Below are 16,529 nucleotides of genomic sequence, written 5' to 3'. Positions count from 1 at the left end.
TGGCTGAAACCAATGAGTCCACCGTATCGGTCATGTCTGTGTGGTCTTCGGAGTCATAAGCAGCCTCATCAATTAGTTCACTAGGAGAGTGGGAACGGGTGGAGGCAGCCTTAGAGGAGGGAGACACTGACCTGGCGTGCTGTTCTGGAGATTCAGAACGGCGACTCGGGGAGCGTCTTCTAGAAGAAAGACACTTTCTGGGAGACGTAGCAGAGGGACGGTGCCCATGAGAGGAACTCCTACACCTGTACCAAGACTCCGGAGAGGAGTCAGGAGAATGACCCCTATTACGCTTGTGAGAGCATTTAGAATAGGGTGAGGGAGAGCGAGGCTCTCTAGGGGAACGGTGTAAGGAAGACCTCTCTAAGGCAGTCACCATGGAGCGAGAGACCTGCGCCAAGTCAGATATAGACAGAGAGGGAAGACATCCATATTGGAGGGGCAGCAGAACCCACTGGGTCTGGGGGAGCATCCTGAATAGAAATACCAGGGGGGTCAGGAGGTGCAGTGGTGCAGGCGGAACAAGTGGGTACAGCAGACCCAAGCATTTTGGAGTTACAGCCCTTACAAGTGTAGTAGGTGACCAGGGCCCCAGGTACCTGTTTAGAGGGGGGGGGGGGGGGAACAGTTCTGGGCTCAGACATGAATAAAACAAAATGAAACAGCCTCATCAGCGTCCGTGTCCCCTTAGGCAGTTGCTGTGAGGAAGGGAACGAGAAGAGAGAGAACACTAGCAGGGACGGCCGGACCAATAAAAAAAGAGGCCGGACTAGACTGAGGCGCCTCTGATTGGCTGACAGCTCCCTGCTCAGTCCCCATTGGCCAGAGAGATTCACGCTCTTCCAAGGGCGTGAACTCTGCTGAGAAGAAGGAGGCCGGTAACTAATGGCGCCCGCTCCCGTCCCTGAAGCTTATAAGAGTGAAGGGGAATGGGAGCGAGCGAGAATGCCAGCGCAGCGGGCGCTGCGAAAGTGAAAGTAAACTGCACCGGGCGCTTCGCATAGGACGCGGCCAGAGCACAGAAGCAGCCGCGGCTGCTGATAACTGTGAAAGAAATCCATAAACAGTCCTACACCACTGACTCCATAGGCCCCTGCATTCCCAAGTGCCCCCAATAAAAGTTAAGGAACCCTTGCCCAATAGGGATTCCCACTAGATCGAATAAAAACGAGTGGGACCAAAACAGGGGGTCTCCAGCAGTTGCACGCCCCCGCACCTGAAAGAAAAAAAAGTGGGGAGAATACTCACCTCAATCTGAAGAACTCACCTCATTAAGTCTTCAGCCATGAAGTCTTCAGACAGCTTATTTATCACCTGCGTCATGCCGAGCTTGAAAAGCGAGACGAGCAGGGAAAAGTGGGGGACCCGGACCCATAAGGTACAATCCCAAGCTCTGACCGTTTGCGAGAGGCGGTTAACAGTACATCCACGATGCTTGTGCCCCCTCAATCGCAAATGGGGAAACAGTGAACGCTATATGTTCCTGAGTCCCCACCTGAAAAAATAAAAATAAAGGGGGAAGAAAAACTAAACATCCCTATTCTATAGAAAAAACAATAAAAAAAAAAAAATGTTAGACTAAGTCTGGGGAGAAACCCAGACTAGTGTCCATCTCCTGCGACACTAAGCTTAAACTGATTACCTCAGGCTCTGTAGGCGGGTATATCCTGCTGGGAGGAGACGACTTTTTGGTTTCCTTAGTCTCCTAGCAAAAACAGCATACACCCAAGGTCTGTGTCCCCCAATGGAGCCGATAGAGAAACAAAAATTGAAAAGGGCACAAAGAGGAACCCATCCAGAGTCAACTGATTCAAGAGAACATGGCGGAAAAATGCCAGGGAGAGCAGCGCAAGCCTGAGCAGAAGACGAGCACAGAAGGCGGAGAACAGAAAACCACTGGAAAAAAATTAAACATTTAAAAAGGACGGAAACCGGTGCAGAAGATCGATGATCTGAACATCTGCAGACCCAAAACCCCCATCCAGAGGCCCGCAACGAGCCCCCGGGAGGCAAAACAGCTGGACAGGTGTAATCTGGAAGACCAGAATGCCCTCCATCACGAGAGAACATGGACCCTGGAAGGAGGAGATGAAGGTAATGACAAAAAAATAAATAAAAAGGAGTGGAATGCCCAGAAAAGGGGGGTACCCGGAACACCGGAGTAAGACTTACCCAAAGGGTAAGTAAACAACGACCGCAAAACTTTCCAGGTGACAAATATCCGTGCCGGGGCATACTCACCCCCTTGACTGCTTCAGCCAGCATTAGGCCACTCTGTGCCATGCCAGGCTAAAATAGCGGGTGAGCAGGGGTAGTGGGGGACCTGGACCCAGAGTACAACCTCCAGGTGCTGGCGATAAGGGGTTGCCAGTACATACTCTGTCTGTGCCCCTTTGTCACATATGGGGGAACAGGTAGTGCCATACTCCTGAACCCTCAACTGAAAAAGGGAAATAAAAAAGGGAGATTAAAAAAATTAATAAAACACCTAACTAAAAACAGACTTACTGGAAAAAAATAAATAAATAAAAAGACCAGGTCTGGGGAGATCCCACACCTTTGTCATGCCTCCTACTGACACTAGGTAAAATCTGATTATCTCACTTCCAGTGGGGGGATATATCCTGCCAGGGAGGAGCCGACTTTTTTTCCCTAGTGTCAGCGCCTCCTAGTGGCAAGAGCATATACCCATCAGTATAGGTGTCCCCCAATGAAGAGCGACCAAGAAAAGCAGATATACAGCTTATGTTTTAGAATTTTTTAAAAATTATAAATAATTTACTCTTTTCATAGTTCTAATTTATGAGATCTGCCAAGAAGGATTCTCTCACCTCTACAGAATCTGTGATTAGAGGGATTGAGTCATTTTGTGAGACTCTGCAGTTCATCCTCCCGGTCTCAATTGTGTCATTGCGGTAGGTTATCTCCTGATTCAAGTGAGAGGATCTTTTATCTTCCTGAGATTCTAAACTGGAGGCTTTAAGGGCAGCAGTAAGGACATCAACTTGTGCTAAGAAAAAAAATACGGAAAAAAAAAAAAAAAGTTTAAATATATATATATATATATATATATATATATATATATATATATATATATATATATATATATAACTATGACGTACATATTCACAGAAGGAGTTTTGGAAACATCTCATGGAACAATTCATACAATAAAAGAAAGAACATTTCAGTAACTGTAGCAAAGGCTGGAGATAAAAAACCAGGGCAGACCCTATTAACTAATCAAAATTCTCAACTTAAAAAGGGTTGTGCGCTGCCCTAATTTTCTGAGCTCCGCTCACAGCGTCCAGAAGTTCATTTCTCCGAACGCTGTGTGCGGGCTTCCGTGTTCGCGGCCGCCGGGCGTGACGTCACTCCCGAACCCTTCGCCCGCCCCCTCGTGACGTCTCCCCGCCCCCTCGTGACGTCTCGCCCGCCCCCTCAATGAAAGTCTATTGGAAGTCTTCCCATAGACTTTGGTAGAGGGGGCGGGCGTGACGTCACGCCCGACGGCCGCGAACACGGAAGCCCGCACACAGCGTTCGGAGTAATGAACTTCCGGACGCTGAGAGCGGAGCTCAGAAAATTAGGGCAGCGCACAACCCCTTTAACCCCTTAAGGACGCAGCTCATTTTCACCTTAACCCGATAACGACCATGGACGAGTATAGACGTCCAGGTTGGTGGGCGTTCCCGCACCTGGACGTCTATACTCGTCCATTCTTCTCGTGGGTGCTGCCCAGTGCACCCACGAGATCGTGGCAGGGACTCGGCTGTAACACACAGCCGGGACCCTGCTGCACTGCCAGGACCGAAGTAAACTTCGGTCCCGGCAGTTTTAACCTTTACAGCCGCGGTCGGAAGTGACCGCGGGCTGTAAGTGTTATGACAGAGGGAGGGAGCTCCCTCTGTCTCCTCTGCAGCACCCCGCATCGCGATCGCGGGGTGCTGCGTGTAATACGCAGCTGGCCGGGGCCTGCCGCACTGCCGGGAGTGAAGTTCACTTCACTCCCGGCAATTTAACCCTTACAGCCGCGGTCAGAAGTAACCGCGCGCTGTAAGGAGTTCTGACAGAGGGAGGGGGCTCCCTCTGTCTCCCCTTCTGCCCTGAAAGCCAAATGGCGCTCCTCTCTTTCTGAGTCCTACCACGCGGCCAAGGAACCATATATGGCCAAAGCGGGGGTATTTCCGAACATGGGACAAGCAGCTAAATAAAATATAGGGTGCATTTCTTTCAATATCAGAAGTGATGTACAAAAAAAATGCCCCCCAAATGATGCATTTGTGAAAAATTTTCGAATTTTTAACACTGACTTTGTAATAATTCCTGCCAAAAAACGATGGTGTTAAAATACTCACTGTACCCCCTAGCGAATACCTTGAGAGGTCTAGTTTTAAAATGGGGTCATTTGGGGGGGTGTTCCTATGTTCTACTACCTTTTAATTTCTGCAAACCTTGCATAGCACATAAAAAAAGATGTACTTTTCAAATTTTCAAAATTTCAAGTTAAATTGTTAGGCTTCTAACTAATTTAAAATGTTAATTAAAAACTAAAAAATGACGTCAAAATAAAGTAGACATCTGAAAGTATAAGTTTCATAAACTATTTGGTCAGTATGTATAAATATATGCAACCAATTAGTGTTAAAATAGCAAAAAATCGTAATTTTTTGTAAAAATTTCATGATTTTTTGCATTGTAAAAAAAACTACAAATTATATCGGCTTACTTTTACTATGTACATGAAGGACAACTTGTGACAAAAAAACATTGTCAGAATTATCGTGATTGGCAAAACGTTACCAGAGTTATTCTCTAATAAAGACAGACATCCCCGATTTGAAAAAACAGGCCTGGTCTTTCAGGGGCGTACAGGTTTATTTGCATTGGTCCTTAAGGGGTTAAAGGGGTACTCAGTCCTAGACATCTTATCTCCTATCCAAAAGGATAGGGGATAAGATGTCTGATCGCAGGGGTCACTTTGCTGGGGACCCCTGCAATCTCTCCTGCAGCACCAACAGTCATCACTGCACGGAGCCAAGTTTGCATTGAGGGGGTGGAGCCGTGACGTCACGATGGGGCGGAGCTGTGACATCACGATACTCCGGCCCTGTAGCGTGAGTCATCACGCACGGAGCAAACTTGGCTTCGTGCAGTGATGACTGTCGGTGCTGCAGGAGAGATTGCTGGGGTCCCCAGCAACGGGACCCCCACAATCAGGCATCTTATCCCCTATCCTTTGGATGCAGCCCTTTGTTAATCTGACCACTGTCACTTTTTATATAAATAACTCTGGGATGCTTTTACCTTTCATTCTGATTCAGAGATTGTTTTTTGTGACATATTTTACTTTAATATAGTGGTAAATTTTCTTTGTTACTTGCATCCTTTCTTAATGAAAAATCCCAAAATTTCTGGAAATTTTTTAAAAATGTTAGCATTTTTCTAACTTTGAAACTCTGCTTTTAAGGAAAATGAATAAAATAAATTCTATATTGATCCGCAAATACAATATGTCTACTTTATGTTGGCATCATAAAGTTGACATGTTTTTACTTTTTAAAAACATTAGGGCATTAAAGTATAGCAGCAATTTTCACAAAAATTTCAAAATCTGAATTTTTCAGGGACCAGTTTGGCCTTTCTGTGAGAAATACCCCATAAATGACCACATTATAGAAACTACACCCCTCAAAGTATTCAAAATGACATTTAGAAAGTTTGTTAACCCTTTAGGTGTTTCACAAGAATAGCAGCAAAATGGAGAAAAATCTAAATCAGCATTTTTTACACTAACATGTTACTGTAGCCCCCCCCCCCCCCCTTTACATTGTCGCTGTCAAAGCTAAGAGCAGAGCCCGCCCGACGTTTCGCCACAGGCTGTGGCTTTATCAAGGGCTAAGAGGCAAATGGCCATTTGCCTCTTAGCCCTTGATAAAGCCACAGCCTGTGGCGAAACGTCGGGCGGGCAATGTGTTAGAATTTTAATTGTCTCACACTGTAGATTGTGGACTGCAGCCACAATCTATCTTTTCAATTCAATTAAGATAGCATGCAGTGTCATGCCAATCAATGGATTATGGCTCAATATGTGTGAGGTTATTTTAATCTTGGCTCATTAAACGTTAAGTTTTATATCGGGTGGGAAATATAGGGTCTTCGGGACCGCTTAGCGGTCAAATGTAAATAATATTGGATTAACCCTCCACTCATAGGTCCTTTTTGTTGCATTAGCTAAGAGAAGAGCACACAGATCAGTGTGGTTTTCTGTTACCACATTGATCTGTATGAGGAATCAAATGATTCCTCCTAAAAGTCCCCTAAGGGGTCTAAAAGTGTTAAAAAAAAAATATATATATATGTTTAGCGCACACACATTAACCCCTTCCTTATTAAAAAGTTTAAATCATCCCCTTTTCCCAAATTCCATATCAAAAATAAACGTAAATTTCCTAACTATAAAAATATATCGCTTTTTTTAAATCAGAAATTTTTATTAAACATTTTTTATTTTACAAACGACAAAACAAGAACCATAAACCACATACCCCCCTTCCCCCCACTCACAAAGAGCACAATTTTAAATGTATATATTTTCATGCATGTTGTTATGATTTCTTCCAGAAATACAACAAAATCTAACCTATATAAGTAGGGTATCAATTTAATCGTATGGACCTACAGTATAAAGAGGTGGTGTCATTTTTACCGAAAAATTTACTGCATAGAAATGGAAACCCCCAAAATTTACAAAATGGCATTTTCTCTTAAATTTTCGCGTACAATGATTTTTGTTTCGCTGTAGATTTTTGGGTTAAAGTACTGATGTCATTACAAAGAAGAATTGGTGGCGCAAAAAAAAAAAAAAAAAAAAAGCCCTCATATGGTTTTTTAGGTGCAAAATTGAAAGGGTTATGCTTTTTAAAAGGTAAGGAGGAAAAAACAAGTGCAAAACCAGAAAAACGCTTGATCCCTAACCCCTTAAGGACTGAGGGTTTTTCGTTTTTTGCACTTTCGTTTTTTTCCTCCTCACCTTTTAAAAATCATAACCCTTTCAATTTTGCACCTAAAAATCCATCTGAGGGTTTATTTATTGCAATACCAATTCTACTTTGCAGTGACAGTCATTTTACCCAAAAATCTACAGGGAAACGAAAAAAAAAATCATTGTGTGACGAAATTGAAGAAAGAAAAAAAAAAAACGCCATTTTGTAATTTTTGGGGTTCCATTTCTACGCAGTAAATTTTTCGGTAAAAATTACACTCTCTCTTTATTCTGTAGGTCCATACGATTAAAATGATACCCTACTTATATCGGTTTGATTTTGTCGTACTTCTGGAAAAAATCAACTACATGCACGGAAATTTATACGTTTAAAATGGTCATTTTCTGACCCCTATAACTTATTTTTCTGTGTACGGGGCGGTATAAGGGCTCATTTTTTGCACCGTGATCTGACGTTTTTAGTGGTACAATTTTTGTATTGATCGGACTTTTAGGTCGCTTTTTATTAATTTTTTCATGATATAAAAAGCGACCAAAGAAATGTTATTTCAGATTTGGAATTTTTTTGCGCGTACGCCATTGACTGTGCAGTTTAATTAATGATATATTTTTATAGTTTGGACATTTACGCACGCGGCAATACCACATGTTTATATTTATTTTTATTTACATAGTGGTTTTTTTATGGGAAAATGGGGGCGATTTGAAGTTTTATTAAGGAAAGGGTTAAATCACATTTATTCACTTTTTTAACACATTATTTGCAGTGTTATAGCTCCCATAGGGACCTATAAAACACTTCACACACCGATTACCAGCACTGTTCACTGCAAAGCCATAGCTTTGCAATGATCAGCGTTATAGGCGGCCGATTGCTCAAGCCTGCATCTCAGGCTTGGAGCAATCAATCGCCGAGGGGACGCGCCGGAGGAAGGTAAGAGTGGTAGTCCCGATCAGCCCCGCTGAGCAGCCGGGCAGCTTTCACTTTCGTTTTAGACGCGGCGTTCAACTTTGAACGCCTCATCTAAAGGGTTAATAGTGCACGGTACCCTGATCACTGCCGCGCGCTATTAGCCCCGGCTTCAGATACATGCCGGGACCGACCCGATATGACGCAGGGCAGGGTCACTGTGTGACCCCGCGTTATATTGTGGGAGCCGGCCAAGGACGTAAATAATTTTTAATGCTTAAATAATTGTGTTACCCCAAATTTCTCATTTTCACAAGGGGTAATGGAGAAAAAGGACCCCAAAATTTGAAGCCCAATTTCTCCGGATTAAGAAAACGCCCCATATATGTACATTAAGTGCTCTGCTGGCACACTACGGGTCTCAGAACAGAAGGAGCGGCATTAAACTTTTGGAGAGAGAATTTGCTGGAATTGAAGTGTGGGTCATGTGGCTTTACAAACCTCCCATGGAGCCAGAACAGCAGAACCCATCCCCCCAATGACACCATATTGGAAACCACACCCCTCCAGGAAAGTAACAAGGGTTACAGTGAGTACTTGCACCTCACAGGTTTTCTGAAAAGTGGGCCGTAAAAGTGATAATTCGATTTTTCGCTCTTTATTGATAGTGTTACCTCAAATGTTTCATTTTTACATGGGGTAATAGGGCAAAAGGCCCCCAAAATTTGTAGCGCAATTTTGCCTAAGAAAGAAAATACCCCATATGTGGAAGTAAAGTGTTCTGCGGGCGCACTGCAATGCTCAAAATAGAAGGAGCGCCATTGGGCTTTCGGAGTGAAAAGAAGTTTGTTGGAATTGAAGTCGGGGGCCATGTGAGTTTACAAAGCCCACATTGTGCAAGAAGAGCAGTAACCCCCCCCCCCACATGTGACACCATATTAGAAACTACACCCCTCAAGAAAGTAACAAGGGTTATAGTGAGTAGTTACACCTCAATTTTTTTTTTTTTTTTTTTTTTTTTTAATAGTGGGCCGCAGAAGTGAAAGAATTGATTTTTTAACACTGAATTGCTGGTATTAACCCAAATTTTTTTTTGTTTCACAAGTAGTAAGAGAAAAAAAGCTCCACAAAATTAGTAGCCAAATTTCTCCAGTATACACCATATAAGGCGATAAAGCACTATGGTGCAGAACAGGGCTTAGGAGTGAGACTGCTCTGATGAGATTTGAGGCCTAAAGTGGTGCTTCACACTGCAATGGTTGAGATTCTGACATAAAAGCTGAAAAAAAAAAAAAACTACACCCCTCAAGGAAGGTAACAGGGGGTACAGTGAGTACTTATACCTCACAGGTTTTTTTTGAAAAGTGGCCATAAATTAAAAATTTTTATTTTTATTTACACTAAAATGCTGGGGTTACCCCATTTTTTACATTTTCACAAGGGGTAATGGGAGAAATTGGGTTACAAGTTTTGGAAGGCTTTTTCCCTGGACTATGGAAACACATCCACATATGGGGTAACGTGCTGAGCAGGCACACAACAAGGGTCAGAAGTCATAGAGGTCTGTTTGCATTTGTGGCCTATGGCCTATCAGTAGCTGACTGTTACATACATTCAGAGGAAAATACAAAAATAAAACACCCACATGTGACACCATTACAGAAAGTACCCACCCGAGGAATGGGGATAGGGTTAAAGAGGACATTTTGAACGCATGGGTGTTTCCAAAATTTATTTTCCAGGAATGGAAGAAGGGTAGCTTTTGAAAATTTTCAACCTATGCTCTGCTTCATCTTTCTGGGAACAACTAACATGTGACTCCGAATTGTCGCCTGGAAATATGACAGAGCTCATGAGCGAGAACTCTTCGCATTTGAGGCGGATGTTTGTTACGGACCTGACAGTTAAATACATTCAGAGGAAAATACAAGAAAGGAACACCCATATGTGAGATTATTACAAACAGTACACCCCCTAGGGAAGGTGTATAGGTTGAAGTGGAGATTTGGAACAGAGGGGTGTTCCCTAAATTTATTTTCCATATTGCCTATGGGGAGGCAATATAAATTGCAATTTTACTGATATGCCAATTATTTTTTTAGAATGATGACCCAGAGTATAGCCGAAAGTAAAAGCGATGCCCGCCCCAAACCCTATGCTCTTAATCATCATTCTGAGAAGATAATGTGTGGCCGTCCCTATTCTGTTACCTCAAATGCGCACCCCACTCAGTTGGGGAGAGAGCGCTGAGCATCTGAATTAACTGCAAACCCCCAATGCTGTTGACTGTGTCCCATGACCCTTTTATTTGGGGGTATTGGGAAAGGTTTTTTTTTTGCGGGGGGTGTTTTGGTTTTAAATTTGGAAGACAATGTACTCTGGACTGGTACATTGGAGTCGAATTCCGGGGAATTAAAATTAGGTGAAAGGATTAAAAATTTAGACCTCTGTGGAAATGTGATACTCCCTGAAGCAATCCTTAACCCCTTAAGGACCCAGCCAATTTTCACTGTAGGACCCGGCCATTTTTTGAACATCTGACCACTGTCACTTTAAACATTACTAACTCTGGGATGCTTTTACTTATCATTCTGATTCAGAGATTGTTTTTTCGTGACATATTCCACTTTAACATAGTGGTAACATTTTGTGGTATCTTGCATCCTTTCTTGGTGAAAAATCCCAAAATTTGATGAAAAAATTGAAAATTTTGCATTTTTCTAACTTTGAAGCTCTCTGCTTGTAAGGAAAACGGATATTCCAAATTTTTTTATTTTATTCACATTTCCAATATGTCTACTTTATGTTTGCATCATAAAATTGACGTGTTTTTACTTTTGGAATACACCAGAGGGCTTCAAAGTTCAGCAGCAATTTTCAAATTTTTCACAAAATTTCCAAACTCACAATTTTTCAGGGACCAGTTCAGGTTTGAAGTGGATTTGAAGGGTCTTCATATTAGAAATACCCCACAAATGACCCCATTATAAAAACTGCACCCCCCCCCCCAAAGTATTCAAAATGACATTCAGTCAGCGTTTTAACCCTTTAGGTGTTTCACAGGAATAACAGGAAAGTGAAGGAGAAAATTCACAATCTCCATTTTTTACACTCGCATGTTCTTGTAGACCCAATTTTTGAATTTTTACAAGGGGTAAAAGGAGAAAATGTATACTTATATTTGTAGCCCAATTTCTCTCGAGTAAACACATACCTCATATGTCTATGTAAAGTGTTCGGTGGGCGCAGTAGAGGGCTCAGAAGGGAAGGAGCGACAAGGGGATTTTGGAGAGTACGTTTTTTTTAATGGTTTTTGGGGGGCATGTTGCATTTAGGAAGCCCCTATGGTGCCAGAACAGCAAAAATCCCCCACATGGCATACCATTTTGGAAACTAGACCCCTTGAGGTATGTAACAAGGAATTAAGTGAGCCTTAATACCCCACAGGGGTTTCACGACTTTTGCATATGTAAAAAAATAAAATTTCACTAAAATGTGTGTTTCCCCCCAAATTTCACATTTTTGCACGGGTTAATAGCAGAAAATACCCCCCAAACATTGTAACCCCATCTCTTCTGAGTATGGAGGTACCCCATAAGTTGACCTGAAGTGTACTATGGGTGAACTACAATGCTCAGAAGAGAAGGAGTCATATTTGGCTTTTTGAGAGCAAATTTTGCTCGGGGGGCATGTCGCATTTAGGAAGCACATATGGTGCCAGAACAGCAAAATAACCCCCACATGGCATACCATTTTGGAAACTAGACCCCTTGAGGAACGTAACAAGGGGTACAGTGAGCTTTTACCCCCCACTGGTGTCTGTCAGATCTTTGGAACAGTGGGCTGTACAAAATGTTTAATTCGCACAGCCCACTGTTCCAAAGATCTGTCAGACACCTGTGGGGTGTAAATTCTCACTGCACCCCTCATTACATTCCGTGAAGGGTGTAGTTTCCGAAATGGGGTCACATGTGGGGTTTTGGTTTTTTTGCGTTTGTCAAAACTGCTGTAACAATCAGCCACCCCTGTGCAAATCACCTCAAATGTACATGGCGCACTCTCCCTTCTGGGCCTTGTTGTGCGCCCCCAGAGCACTTTGCGCCCACATATGGGGTATCTCCGTAGTCGGGAGAAATTGCGTTACAAATTTTGGGGGTTTTTTTCCCCTTTACCTCTTTTCAAAATGAAAAGTATAGGGCAACACCAGCATGTTAGTGTAAAAAGTTTATTTTTTTACACTAACATGCTGGTGTAGACCCCAACTTCACCTTTTCATAAGGGGTGAAAGGAGAAAAAGACCCCAAAGATTTGTTAGGCAATTTCTCCCGAGTACGGAGATACCCCATATGCGGCCCTAAACTGTTGCCTTGAAATACGACAGGGCTCCAAAGTGAGAGCGCCATGTGCATTTCAGGCCTGAATTAGGGATTTGCATAGGGGTGGACATAGGGGTATTCTACGCCAGTGATTCCCAAAGAGGGTGCCTCCAGCTGTTGCAAAACTCCCAGCATGCCTGGACAGTCAACAGCTGTCCGGCAATACTGGGAGATGTTGTTTTGCAACAGCTGGAGGCTCCATTTTGGATAGAGTGGCGTACCAGACGTTTTTCATTTTTATTGGGGAGGGGAGGGGGGCTGTGTAGGGGTATGTGTATATGTAGTGTTTTTTACTTTTTATTTTATTTTGTGTTAGTGTAGTGTAGTGTTTTTAGGGTACAGTCACATGGGCCGGGGATTACAGCAAGTTTCCCGCTGCAAGTTTGAGCTGCCGCGCAAAATTTGCTGCATTGCAAACTTGCAGCCTGATACTCACTCTAAGCCCCTGCCCATGTGAATGTACCCTGTACATTCACAAGGGGGGACCTCCAGCTGTTGCAAAACTACAACTCCCAGCATGCACAGTCTCAGTGCATGCTGGTAGTTATAGTTTTGCAACAGCTGGAGGCACACGGGTTGGGAAACACTGAGTTAGGAAACAGACAATGTTTTCCAGTGTGCCTCCAGCTGTTGCAAAACCACAACTCCCAAACATTCTCAGGCATGCTGGGAGTAGTAGTTCGGCAACATCTTTAGAGCCAGATGTTGCCGAACTACAACTCCCAGCATGCTTAGAGTTGTAGTTTTGCAACATCTGGAGGACTACAGTTTGCAGACCACTAATACAGTGGTTCCCAATTTGTGCCCTTCCAGATGTTGCAAAACTACAACTCCCAGTATGCCAAAGCTGTCCAGGCATGCTGGGAGTTGTAGTTCTGCAACATCTGAAGGGCCAGATGTTACAGAACTACAACTCCCAGCATGCCTGGACAGTAAGGGCATGCTGAGGATGTGTATTTTTGCAACATCTGGAAGGGCACAGTGGTCCAAAAACTGTGGACCTCCAAAAGTTGCAAAACTGCAACTCCCAGCATGCCCAGACGCCAAGGACTGTCTGGGCATGCTGGGAGTTGTAGTTTACAGGGTCCCAATACAGCAATGCATGTCGCTTTACGGCGACGTGCATTTCTGTAAAGGGCCCGACCGCGGCTGAAGATATACTCACCTGTCGCCGCCATCTTCCTTGCCGGGATCCGGGTCTTCAGGGACGAGGTAAGTACCGGGGCCGGTCCCCAGCACTCCCCCGTCCCCCGCCGCGTCCTCCGGTCTTCCTCCCGTCCTCTTCGGACTTCAAGGGGCCGGGCAGGACGGGAGGAAGTAACCGCCCCCCCTCCTGCGATTGGTCGGTTAACTAACCGACAGATCGCAGGGTATAGGAGGAGGTGGCAGGCTTGCCACCTCGCTCCTATACGTTAGCATGGTCCTGGCTGTCTGTGACAGCCGGGATCATGCGAAATTACCGGGCGGTTGGGTCACAGAGACCCGATCAGCCCGGTATCGCCGCAGATCGCAAGGGCGATTTCCCTTGCGATTTGCGGCGATCGCCGACATGGGGGGCCTACATGGCCCCCCTCGGCGTTTGCCCTGGATGCCTGCTGAAGGATTTCAGCAGGCATCCAGTTCCGATCTCTGCCCGGCGCGCGTCAGGAACCGGAAAACGCCAGGACGCACGGGAACGTCCTGGGTCCTTAAAGCCCAGGGTGCGGGGATGTCCCCGTACGTCCTGGGTCCTTAAGAGGTTAAACATTAATAACTCTGGGATGCTTTTACATTTTATTCTGATTCCGAGATTGTTTTTTCGTGACATATTCTACTTTATGTTAGTTGTAGTATTTTGTCAATACTTGCATAATTTTTTGGTGAAAAATTCCAAAATTTTATGAAAATTTTGCATTTTTTTTTAACTTTGAAGCTCTCTGCTTATAAGGAATATGAACATTCCAAATAAATAATATATTGATTCACATATACAATATGTCTACTTTATGTTTCAATCATGTTTTACTTTTGGAAGACATCCGAGGGCTTCAAAGTTCAGCAGCAATTTTCCAATTTTTCAGGAACCAGTTCTGTTTTGAAGTGGATTTGAAGGGCCTTCATATTAGAAATACCCCACAAATGACCCCATTATAAAAAACTGCACCCCTCAAAGTATTCAAAATGACATTCCATAGGTTTGTTAACCCTTTAGGTGTTTCACAGGAATAGCAGCAAATTGAAGAAAATTCAAAATCTTCATTTTTTACACTGGCATGTTCTTGTAGACCCAGTTATTGAATTTTTACATGGGGTAAAAGGAGAGAAACCTTCCTAAAATGTGTAACCCAATTTCTCTCGAGTAAGAAAATACCTCATATGTGTATGTCAAGTGTTTTATGGGTGCAGTAGAGGGCTCAGAAGGGAAGGAGTGGAGTGGGATTTTGGAGAGTGAGTTTTTCTGAAATGGTTTTTGGGTGGGCATGTCACATTTAGGAAGCCCCTATGGTGCCAGAACAGCATTCTGGAAACTACTATGGTGCCAGAACAGCATATTTTGCAAACTACACCCCTCAAGGCAGGTAACAAGGGGTCCAGTGAGCCTTAATACCCCACAGGTGTTTGACAACTTTTCGTTAAAGTTGGATGTGTAAATGCTAGTTTTCCCTCAAATTTTATTTTATTTTATTTTTTTACAAGGGATAATAGGACACAATGCCCCCCAAAATTTGTAACCCCATCTCTTCTGAGTATGGAAATACCCCATGTGTGGACATCAAGTGCTCTGCCGGCGCACTACAATGCTCAGAATAGAAGGAGTGCCATTGAGCTTTTGGGAAAAAATTGATTGGAATGGATGTCAGGGGCCATGTGCGTTTACAAAGTCCCCTGTGCTGTCAGAACAGTAGAACAGTGGGCTGTGCAAATGAAAAATTACATTTTTCATTTTCACGGACCACTGTTCCAAAAATCTGCCAGACACCTGTGGGGTGTAAATGTTCACTGTACCCCTTATTACATTACGTGAGGGGTGCAGTTTCCAAAATGGGGTCACATGTGGGGGGGGTCCATTGTTCTGGCACTATGGAGGCTTTGTAAACACACGTGGCCTTCAATTCCGGACAGATTTTCTCTTCAAAAGGCCAATGGCGCTCCTTATCTTCTGAGCATTGTAGTTCGCCCGCAGAGCACTTTAAATCCACACATGGGGTATGTTCCTACTCAGAAGAAATGGGGTTACAAATTTTGGGGGCTTTTTTTCCTAGGGTAACACCAGCATTTTAGTGAAAAAAAATTTCTCTTTATTTTTCCATTCAACTTTGAAGAATTTTCATTAAACACCTGTGGGGTGTTAAGGCTCATTATACCCCTTGGTATGTTCCGTGAGGGGTGTAGTTTCCAAAATGGGGTCACATGTGGGTATTTTTTTTTGTGTTTATGTCAGAACCGCTGTAAAATGAGCCACCCCTGTGCAAATTACCAATTTAGGCCTCAAATGTACATAATTGCGTTACAAATTTTGGGGGTCTATTTTTCCTTTTAACGCTTGTGAAAATAAAAAGTATGGGGCAACACTACAAATAAAAATGTACATTTTTTTTACACTAACAAGCTGGTGTAGCCCCCAACTTTTCCTTTTTATAAGGGGTAAAAAGAGAAAAAGCCCCCCAAAATTTGTAGTGCAATTTCTTTAGTACGGAAATATCCCATATGTGGCCCTAAACTGTTTCCTTGAAATACAACAGGGCTCCGAAGTGAGAGAGCGCCATGTGCATTTGCATAGGGGTGGACATTGGGAATCACTGGCGTAGAATACCCCTAACAGGGTGTCTCCAACTGTTGCAAAACTCCCAGTATGCATGGACAGTCAAAGGCTGTCCGGCAATACTGGGAGGAGGAGTTTTGCAACAGCTGAAGGCTCCGTTTTGGAAACAGTGCCTTACCTGATGTTTTCATTTTTATTGGGGAGGGGACGACTGTGTAGGGGTATGTGTATATGCAGTGTTGAAAAACTACAACTCCTAGCATGCCCTTTGTCCGTGCATGCTGGGAGTTGTAGTTTTGCAACATCTGGAGGGCCGCAGTTTGGAGACCACTGTGCAGTAGTCTTCAATCTGTGCTTTTCCAGATGTTGTACAACTCCCAGCATGCCTGGGAGATGTAGTTCAGCAACATTTGAAGGGCCAGATGTTACAGAACTACAACTCCCAGCATGCCTGGGTAGTCTGGGCATGCTTGGAGTTGAAATTTTGCAACATCT

At 43.7% G+C, this 16,529-nt stretch overlaps 1 protein-coding gene across 5 annotated transcripts in view; it reads right to left on the bottom strand.

Moving 5' to 3' along the window:
- Positions 1-16,529, bottom strand: part of PPP4R1 (protein phosphatase 4 regulatory subunit 1) — an 84,993-nt gene that overhangs the window by 26,959 nt on the left and 41,505 nt on the right. For all 5 annotated transcript variants that reach the window (XM_056521567.1, XM_056521569.1, XM_056521566.1 and 2 more), the window contains one exon: positions 2,832-3,010. In XM_056521567.1, coding sequence (XP_056377542.1) covers positions 2,832-3,010 — 179 coding nt within the window. The remainder of the gene's footprint in view (positions 1-2,831; positions 3,011-16,529) is intronic.

Source organism: Hyla sarda, chromosome 5, assembly GCF_029499605.1.
Source record: "Hyla sarda isolate aHylSar1 chromosome 5, aHylSar1.hap1, whole genome shotgun sequence".
In the NCBI taxonomy this organism is placed as follows: domain Eukaryota; kingdom Metazoa; phylum Chordata; class Amphibia; order Anura; family Hylidae; genus Hyla; species Hyla sarda.
This window is presented reverse-complemented; position numbering and strand designations above follow the sequence as displayed.